The following is a 10,836-nucleotide window of genomic DNA, read 5'->3' as shown; positions in this document are numbered from 1 at the left end:
TGTTTACAATTGTGTAGGATCCCCTCTTCTTCTTGCAACAGTCTAAATGTATGGGAAGTAAGGAGATCTGATGTTGGAGTTTTGAGAGAGGAATATTGTCCCATTTTTGTTGATGCTCAACAGTTCTGGGTCTTCTTTGCTGTATTTTTAATTTCATAATGCACCAAATGTTTTTTGTTGGCAAAATGTCTGGACTGCAGGCTGCCAGATCATCACATGAACACTTCTTCTGAAAAGTCGTTCTGTTGTGATGAATGCAATATGAGGATTAGCATTGTCTTGAAATGTGTAAGACCTTCCCTGAAATAGAGATTTTCTGGATGGTAGCATACGTTGTTCTGAAACCTCTATATAGCCATAAATAGTGTCTTCCAAAATGTGAAAGCTTCCTATGCCAAAGGCACCAATGCACCCCCATATCATCAGAAGATGGAAGATTTTGAACTATGTGCTAATAATTAGTTAGATGGTCCGTTGAGGTTATAGCATCCATGGTTCCAATAAAGAATTTAAAATTTTGATTCATCTGAACACATAAGTTTTCTTTTTTGCCTCGTTTTAAATGAGATTTCAACCAGAGAAGGTGGCATCATTTCTGGTTTGTGTTGATTGCATGACGGAGCTTTAACTTGCATTTGTAGATTGCATGGTGAAAAGTGTTCAGTCAGTGATTTCTGGAAATATTCCTCCGCTAGCTGTTTTTGAGCTAATGCTGCCTGGGGAACCTTAGATCATGAGGATCCAATATTGACAATAGGCATTGTCCCTTGGACACAGGGATTTCTCCAGAATCTCTGAATCTCTTGATATTATGAATTTGTAATGGTGTGATATTCCAAGTCTTTTCAATTTTTACATTGAGGAACATTTTTCTGAAATTGTTCCACAATTTTAGATGCAGTTGTTCACAGATTAATGAACCCCTGAACATATTAGAAACTCTGCCTCTCTAACATAGTCATGTGACTTTCATTTTTCAGTAGTTCCTCTTTCTTTTCCTCCCTTTTGTTAATTGTGTCCCAACTTTTTGGACTTGTGTTGTCATAAATTTCTAAATTACTTATTTTTTTCAGATGAAATGCAAAAATATCTAACTTGCAACTTCTGATCTGTGATTTATGTTCCATTGTGAATAAAATTTGACTGCAAGACATTTCCAAATTTTTGCACTTTAATTTTTTTTTTTTTTTTCATTTTTATATTTTGCACAGTGTCCAAAGCATTTTTGGAATTGAAGTTGTTGAAAGTTGTAATTGCACAAAGTGGAGAACTCCTTTTAACTGGGATTCTTGACTTTAGATAATGTTTTCTTGAAATTCTATGCAAATTATAAAGATGAATGGCGCTGGTGACTTTTACCTACTAAACATAAAGTCTGTTCTGTTTTTGAGACACAAGTTATTACCTCCATTGGTATAAAGATATTATTGTTCTTTGTGACAGCAATCAATCATAGACATCCATTACTGCTCTATATGGGGTTGTCATTTATAAAATGCAGTTTGTTGTTTTGCTTTAAAATAGCTGTTGGAGGAGAATAATATTCCTACCTGCATGTTTCCTGGTTTTGTACCTCCGCTATCACTTACATTCCATTACTTTTTCAATGCACTCTTTTCCAATAAGTATATTTCTCCTTAATTTCTCTTTCACACTTCCGTTTTTTGGTCAGTTGAAATCCGTGAAAAATGCAAAAGACGGATCCATTTCCATGGTGACACCAATGTATGCCACCGGACCGTTGTTTTGACGGATCCGCTGAAGTTGGAAATTTAAAGGAGCCGCAGCCTGGAAAAAGAGAGAGAGAGAGATTTTCGCTGCTCCCAGAACGGGATGGTTAAAATTGTTCTCGGAGTAAAGCTTCCGGGCATGCGCACTTCAAGATAGCGGACCATCAAAGAAAAAAAACGTTGCAGGGTCCGTCTCATCCGCCCGGGAGACGCTAAAATCTTGGCGGATCCGTCAAAAAACGGGTGGGATGGACGACCGTCAGTCAAGATCCGCCACTAATGTAAGTCTATGGGGGAAAAAACGGATCTGCCCCTTTTTTGGCGGATCCGTTTTTTCAAAAATTGGCGGATTTTAACTGACGGCAAAAAACGGAAGTGTGAAACAGGCCTTAAGGTAGTGGTCCCACACAAAAATGGTAGAAACATTTGATGTGTGGTAATTAGTGATGAGCAAGTATACTCATTGCTCGGGTTTTGCCGAGAATGCTCAAGTGTCCTCCGAGGGCGTGCTCTGAGATTTAGTTTTCGTCGCCTCAGCTGCATGATTTGCAACTGCTAGACAGCTTGAATACATGTGGGAATGCCTGTTTGTTAGGCTGAATACAAGTGGGAATTCCCTATCTACAAGTCGCAAATCATGCAGATTAGACGACGAAAACTAAATCTCCAAGTACGCCAAAATACTCGGAGGACACCCGAGCATGCTCAGGAAAATCCGAGCAGCGAGTATACTCGCTCATCACTAGTGGTAATAGGAAATGCACTCAGCTTAGAGGGATATTCTAATGGATGAAAGCATGTATGTAGTAATAAAGTCTCATCTGCTGCCGCAGTTTGGTTTAGACAATTGATGCCACCACCTTCTTGTCAATTTACACAGAGGTAAAAAGTTGCTGAGGAAGTTTCAATTCTACTGAAGAAAAGTCTGTATGGGAGCAATGGTTAAATTAATACTTTCACTAAACTTCTTGACTACAGCTCACTGATAGGTGATGATACAGTTCACTACATACTGACGGGTTGGGGCTTGAATAGGGTTCCAAATTACAATAGGTGGGTGAAAACTCCACTCAAAAGGATGAAGGGAAACAAAGGAAATATTTATTCATACAATCTAATAAATCCAGAATATTTAATAATTTTGCCCGGGATCCGATCCTTCATCAGTTTGGTGTGGATTTGTAGGGTAGCTGTGGGAGAATCATGTATGCAGCACTATGGTGGGCGCGACTTGCTTCATCCTTTTGAGTGCCGAGTTTTCATCTGCCTACTGCGCTCTGATAAGTATGAGCCCAGTATATCTTTTGACCCTGTCATTCGGCTACACACACACAATATTTTGTGCACAATTAAGCACAATATTGTACCCTGCTTCTTAAAGTTAATTTGTCAGATTTTTTTCTATATCATCTGAGAGCAGCATAATGTAGGGCAAGAGCGCCTTTCTGCATCAGTGTATCACTTATTGGACTGCTTGTTGTATTTTCTATGGGATCCTTGTTTATTTGATGTAATTGTGGCAGGGCTAAGACTTCTGGTATGTGTATAACCCCACCCTCAGCCCTGATTGGCAGCTTCCTGTGTACAGCTGCCAATCAGTGGTGTGGCGGTGTTATGCAGATTAGCTTGACTGCTGGTCCTGTGAGTTAAGGTCTTCTAGGGTTAATACCCTTCACATAAAGTACTGATTATCTTAACTGCAACATGCCTAATTAGCAACACCACTATAATTATTGTCTTGTGCCCTATATTATGCTGTTATCAGATGATATAGCAAAAACCTGCAGACAGATTACTTTTAAATAAAGCAGAATTCAATGGTGATTGGTCCACTTTAAGAAGGTGCAACATCTCAATATGACTTCATAAGGTCCTTGTTTTAATTTCTCTTATAGGAAGGAATTCTACCTACCGAGGATGCTTTAGAGCCCCAGAAAATGGAAGTCACATATTTCCTGCATCATTCTTCAACCTGTCTACAAATTTATGCTTGGATTTCTGTTCTACTAAAGTAAGTGAAATTTACTGATATTCAAGCTCTTATATTTTGGGTGATTAAACAATAGTTAAATCACATAAGAAACATTTACTCTAAGGCTCATCAATGCTGTATGCAGTTTGTGCTGAAGATCAAGCAAGGTTGGTAATAGGCTCTTAAAAATCCTCAGAACAAGTTTGTATTTGTGCTCAAATAAAAGGATGTAATGATTTCTTTATAACGTTATGTGCACAAGGCGTCTTTCAGATGCTGATGTACCTGCTGACTTTTTAAAGCACAGAATTTTTCAGGAAAATGCTGGCATTGTTTTTCCTGAAGCATCTTGTTCGGTGTCTGTGAAAATCTAAGGTTGTTGGACGTATTAATCACCTAGGCAGGTTAACGATGCAATTTTTTTCACTTCTCCCGTCCACAGTCTTATAGCAACTTCAGGTAGATGGCCACTATGAGATGCCACTAGTCCACAAGATTCCAATCCAGGGACTGGTAGTTCCACTGCCCCTATACCAGGTGATACCCACTGTCTCCAAACTTCTGGTTGGTTCACAGCTTTTTTATCTACAGTAGTACCTGTATAGTCTGCAGTCACAGCAAATGCTCCTCCAGATGACTGATACCACGCTGTTGTGAATTCGCTTTCTGGCCTACATCTGGTTACTGGTGAAGGTAGTGGAGATGGTTGTATTGACAGAGGGGTCGCGAGTTCTCTTTCCAGGCTCCCTCTGGTGGTTACTGGAGGTAATGGAGCTGATCTAATTAACAGAGGCCTGCCACCTGATAATGAGGAGGATGACTGGAGATCTGGAGTTTCTGACTGGATTTAAGACAGCCGACTCCCTCTATCCCGGCTGGTGATTCTGTTATGATTGGGTCACCGAGGAGGAGAGCAGGTCCAGGCTAAGCCACAGAAAACCAGAGAGGTTGGTAACTAAGCGGATTGCAGACCCCTGATCCTATCCACACAACTAGCAGTAGCCGTGGAGCGTACCTACGATGATCCTAGATGCCTCAACACAGCCGGATAACTAAATAAGCCTAAAGCAAGAAAAGGGAAATCTAAACTGCCCCAGAGCAGACCCCAAAGGTATAGATAGCCCCCAAACATATATTGTCAGTGAGGCAAGATGAAAACACAAACGCAGGTAGGAAAATAGACCGAGCAAACGATGGGGCCCACACTAACTAGACAGGACAGGAAAGACTCTGTCTGCAATCACGCAAAAAACCCTGCAAAAAATGCCCAATACGTCTGATAGAAAAAAACTGAAGTCACTAGACTTCGCCCACTATATCAGCACTCTGGTATATTCTGAAAGCAGAGCAAAAAAGAGGCCAATATAATAAGGGACAAAAACAAACTGGCACAAGCAGTAACATAAGGATGGAAATTCAGCACAGCCCCAGCCGGAGCTGGCTGACCACACAAAACTGAAATAGGCAAAACCAGATCAAATGTGAACAATAGCAAAAGAACACTTAGCTGAGCATGCAGGGACTGAGCTTGAAACTAAGACCTCAGGAGGCAGGAAAAAACCACCAGCAGGTATAGAGGGAGTCGGCTGTCTTAAATCCAGTCAGAAACTCCAGATCTCCAGTCATCGTCCTCATTATCAGGTGGCAGGCCTCTGGTAATTAGATCAGCTCCATTACCTCCAATAACCACCAGAGGGAGCCCGGAAAGAGAACTCGCGACTCCACTACCTTCACCAGTAACCAGAGGTAGGCCAGAAAGCGAATTCACAACACCACGCCCGTAGCATATGTATCCAACTCCTGCTGACAACAACATATAGTAGTCCCAGCAGGTACACAAGATGGTGCAAATGACCAAGTCTAACCCTTTTTTCTCAGTGGAGGATTAGAACCAATGTGACTTCGGGGCATCCGGGGCCAACTACCTTAACCATTAGCACCTTGCTTTTGGTAGGTAACCACAAAAAGGAGGTAGTGGCAAGCTTTGAAAGCTAACCAACCACATTGAGGTATGTATCCAGGTGACCTGGTTGCCCCAACCTGGGTTCTCCAAACATCTTCAAGGGTTCATTGATGGGCAGTGGACCAAATCTGTATTACACCTGCTGTATCCTTGGTTCCTTGGGCTGATGTCCTGTAGAATCTCTCTGGAGATAGAGGCAGCCCCCTTTTTATATTTCACAGCTCTCATTCAGTGTGTTCTCCCCCAGGATTGCGGCAGGTGGGTGGAGGCAATCCCTCATTGTTCAATTGTTCAATTATCTTGCACATTTATCATTCAAGTTGTGCAAACTAGTTCACCCAAGGGGGCTGGTCCAGTACGTAATAAGCAGGTATTCCACAAATTAACATGCAACAAGAGTCAACAGAGAAAATCATATGAAACAATGACTCATGTCCCATCACCTACTGAACAAAGAAACATTACATCCAGCATAATTGAGAATAATTCACCTCTGCAGCAGTGGCTAGGTTGATGCTGTGTTGTCAGTGTGTTTTTGGTCAATTTTGTGGCAATTTTTCCCCTGGCTTTTTTTTCCTCTATATATATTAGTGTAAGTCACATAAATAATTAATCATTCATTTATTTTAGCCGTTTATTTAAGCCTAAAGCACTTGAATGAAGCTAAAAAAAGACATTATTTTTAAAATACTGCCCAGATCTGCACAAACAGACTTTATAATTGGAATATGCCAACATAGGTAGTGTGTTTTTGATCTCTAGCTTATTCAGTGTGTCATCAGAAAATATGATAAAACTGACCAAAGTAATTCTTATTGTGTTATGATAATGTATTTTTAGGGCTTTCTATATAAAAAGGAATCTTTACATATTTTAGTTTTGATGTGGGCTACAGGATGATAATTCATGTTTAAGCATGTACATCAGACTTAGGTTGGCTGAACCTACTGATATCGATTGGTTCAACTGACGATCTAATGTGTATAGGAACGCCTTCCAACTGATGGTCGCTAGAGATGTTGGTCTCGAATATCCGATTTTGAGTTGCCGAACTCATTGATCTACTGAAGATAAGCTGCCAGTCAACTTGTCAGTTGGTGGCTTTCTCATAGAGAAAACTGGATTACGCAGACAAACAAGCACTACTGTGTATGGGACAGTCATCTGAGATGTGTATCGGCCAAGTGATTAGCCACAGCATGGTTCAGCTGACGTTAATCTAGCGTGTATTGCTGGCTCTGTAGACTGGGACGAAAAGAGCAGAGGGTAGGGAAATTAAAGAAAGTTCTTTTAAACTTCTAGTGGTCAATATAAGACACAATATCAACACTATGCTCTAGATCAGGCTTCCGCAAACTGTGTCTCACGGACCCATGAAGTGTGGCTCACTGGATTCTGCCACCTTAGTGCATTAGCAGTACGTATAACATATGTGAAGACTTTTGTGAATAGCCTCACAAAAGGGCACGTCTGGAAGTTGCATATACTGGCCTGGGGTTGGAGAAATAAATATGGTAAGCTGGAGATAGGATGATATAGCCAGTTAGACAGTTGCTTGAAGCTGTATGTGATAATGTAATGGAAATGTCTGATGTGAGACTACCAAATGATGGTACTGTGGAAACCCCTGGATGTAAAGCCCCCGTTACACATAGCGATATCGCTAGCAATATCGCTGTAACGTTACTGGTTTTGTGACGCAGCAGCGATATTGCTAGCGATATCGCTACATGTGATACTTACCTCTGACCGGCTCCCCTGCTGGTTATCGCTGATCACGCGAGAAGGCCCAGGACCATTTCTCGTCGGGCACTTCCTGTGGCGCCGACGAGCGACGCGTGGACGCGGGTGGGAGGACGTCAGGATCACCGCGTCTGACAGGTAAGTAGAGACCCCGACCCCTGCTATGTTGCTGGTGAGATCTGCCTGTGTGGTAGCTCACTAGCGACCACTTAGCGATGCACCAACGATCTATATCGTTGTCGGGATCGCTGGTGCATCGCTAAGTGTAACAGTACCCTAAGCATTCTGCATTTGTGTGATTTCTTTGAGGAAGCTTTGATTGTCATTATACCGATATTGGGAGTTATGGGTGTCACTACTGTGTTGGTGGGGAAGGCCTAACCTGGATTTTATTGCCCATAGGGTCCTGGATGTGGTTCATGATTCTCTCATAGAGCTAAATGTGGCTCTCAAACTAAGAAAGTTTGAGGACCCCTGCTTCAGATAGGCAAACAATAGACTGTATGTATTCTCCTGGCACACTCTGTTCTGAAGGGGCTTATTTTATTATCTCCTAAGGAATAAAATACACATCCTATGCTGCCAGGATAGTTCTGTGAATTTGTGTCGTAGATTACAGCACACATCGAAATGTGAAGACATTGCGGCCTTAGTATAAGGATTTTTCTTATTTCTTGCATCTTATGTTTACTATGGTTTTTGGTCTGGAGGTAGACATATCATAAAAAAGACCAGAAAGTGCATAATAAGGGACATTCTATTTGCTTAGAATAGCTTCTCTGTGAATCAAATTTTCCTTGAAAATCAACATGAACAGACAAATTAGAATTTCCCCTTATCAACGCATCCCTAATGGCATATTCCCTTTCCCTTCTACCTGGCCCAGACGCTGATCTAAATGGCATCACTTTTTCTCAGAGTTGAAGAGATAAAGTCTCTCCACAATCTCTATTTTGTCAGTCTGTGTAAATCAGACTGCACTCAGTGTCATACGAGTGCAATCTGATGTTTTTCATGTACCCATATACTCAAATTGCTTATTTTTGGTTTTGATATTTGGATTAAAACCGGACATGTCTCCGTTTTTTTTTTTTTCCAAGAACCACTTGGTGCCTGGAAAAAACTTTGGACATGTGCACAGCCCCATAAAATATCATAGGTATTTGTGCTATCCATGAAAACCACAGATATTACTCGTCCGATATAATTTGTCTTGTGTACAAGCCCTGATAGTAGACATTTCAGGCTGAGACTCTGTGCAGCCTTTTGACTGAAGGTTTTGTGATGCATACCACTGAAAGAAGGCTCCAAAATTGTCCATAGGACTCAGTTGGAAAAAAAAACCTATACTGCACGGTATAAAATTTTGATGATGTGATGGTCCTTTAAATAGGAAAATATAGTTTGATGTGCTTTCCTGGACTGTGAAAACAATTGCATGCCTGTAGATAATCTTTCTCTGTTTTCATAGAAATTCATAAATGTCTAGATGTCATTGTTACAAGGGTATTTTGCGATTTGGTACTACTTCTATAGAAGAACTATCCCGATTAATGGAAGCAAAGATTTATCTCAGCTGGTAATGCTGTGCTATTTCCTTGGATTGAAGAATGATCTTTACTCTATAGAATATTTATAGAATACAGTTAATGATATCAGCATCCATAAGTCTCAGTCATGTAGGTAAATCTGACACGTGTTAATTAGTGTTGTCCGCTGACAGAGGCAATTTACCAGGTACAGAAACTATAGTTCATACATTGTCAACTGAAAAGTCAACCTTTTCCTTACAGGGGTCACCTTATGAGCTTGTTATATGGTGCTGTTTAAAAAAATGAATAAATATAGAAACTAAAGAAAATGTCTCCGTACAATCCCGACTGGCAATTATAACAAATGTTTTGCTAGTACAGGACAGTAATTTAGCTTGTCCTTTACAGCACAAGCTGCAGTTCCATGTGCGCCCCTATATGTAATTAGAATACAAATTGGATATCTCTTTTTAATTGCATGCCCTGGAACTACGGAACAAAAGAAATAAAACAGTTAATCAGATGGACTGAATTAAATGATCTAATTATTAAGCATATATTGCTTCCTAAGCAAGACTTAAAGGGGCATTACATTTATTACAGCTTAATGCTTGAAGGAGGAAAAGGATTTTAATAGACTTTGCAGCCATTGAATGGAACTAATTGTTTACTTGTAGAAGATAGTGATCTTTGCTGGTCAAGTGATGAGTCCAGAGGTGCATAGTGTAGTAAAGTTACAGGACAGTTGTCAGAACTTTCTCTTGTAATGCATGGAGTTGAGCCACAATACCAGATGGCCAAAACTTTTTTTTTTGCCTTTCTATATCTGATATATAAAGGTGTTTTCTCACGAACAAAGTTCATTTTAACCAATAGATTTTGGAAGAAATAGTAGAAAAATCAGGCAACCACAACATTTTTTTTTTAAGCATACAGTATAACATCACATTTATTTTGATATGGCTGAAAACAAAAAAAGAGAGTCTCATTAATAAAAAACAGAAAACAAAGATTAAAGAACAACCATAAGACGGATTTCATCAACCCAAGGTATCATTTTACTCAGTATAATGGCTCCGACTTGACACTGTGTGTAAGTTACTATGCATAATCCTGTTGACAGGTTCCCTTTAAGTTAGTGTATGTGCATTGTGTAGAAGCACATTCACACTGTGGCCATTAAACAGTCAAAGCCTAAAGGTTCTGTCACACTTAGCGATGCACCAGCGATCCCGACCAGCGATATGACGCGATCAGGATCGCTGGTGCATCGCTAAGTGGTCGCTAGTGAGCTGTCACACAGGCAGATCTCACCAGCGACATCGCAGGGGACGGGGATCGCTACTTACCTGTTACACTAGGCGATCCTGACGTCCTCCCGCCCGGCTCCACGCTCGTCGCTCGTCTCTCCACAGGAAGTGCCGCAGGAAGCTGACGACGAGAAACAGTCCAGAAAGTTCTCGCGCGATCAGCGATAACCAGCGGGGGAGCCGGTCGTAGGTAAGTATCAGACACAGCGATATCGCTAGCAATATCGCTATAACATCACAAGTTATAGCGATATTGCTAGCGATATCGCCTAGTGTGACAGTACCTTATGAAAACAAAATGATCCTATACCCTGCAGTAAGTAAGTAAATAATAGTGCATGTACATAATATAGGGTACTTAGTTTACAGTGTTTTGATTAAAAAAAAAGCAGAAAAGCCATCCCACTACAGCAAGGTGTACCCAAATCGGATGGTCCCATCTTCTAGTATTAAAACCTCATCTTGCGGCCTCTGACTTTAATAAAGATGGGGGCCGAGCAGGGCAGAGGCTGGACTTTTCAGACAACTGCCCAATGGAAGCTGTATAAATGAAATGACTGGCTCAAAAAGGGGGACTCATTTTGTT

General features: G+C 40.8%; 1 protein-coding gene across 2 annotated transcripts in view; it reads left to right on the top strand.

Moving 5' to 3' along the window:
• The window catches only part of WSCD1 (WSC domain containing 1), a 373,645-nt gene that overhangs the window by 203,087 nt on the left and 159,722 nt on the right, over nucleotides 1-10,836 (top strand). For both annotated transcript variants that reach the window (XM_073565577.1, XM_073565578.1), the window contains one exon: nucleotides 3,626-3,741. In XM_073565577.1, the coding sequence (XP_073421678.1) occupies nucleotides 3,626-3,741 (116 nt within the window). The remainder of the gene's footprint in view (nucleotides 1-3,625; nucleotides 3,742-10,836) is intronic.

The sequence above is a fragment of the Dendrobates tinctorius genome, unplaced genomic scaffold (genome assembly GCF_039654945.1).
Source record: "Dendrobates tinctorius isolate UK_male_01 unplaced genomic scaffold, ASM3965494v1 ptg000016l, whole genome shotgun sequence".
NCBI classification, from domain to species: domain Eukaryota; kingdom Metazoa; phylum Chordata; class Amphibia; order Anura; family Dendrobatidae; genus Dendrobates; species Dendrobates tinctorius.
This window is presented reverse-complemented; position numbering and strand designations above follow the sequence as displayed.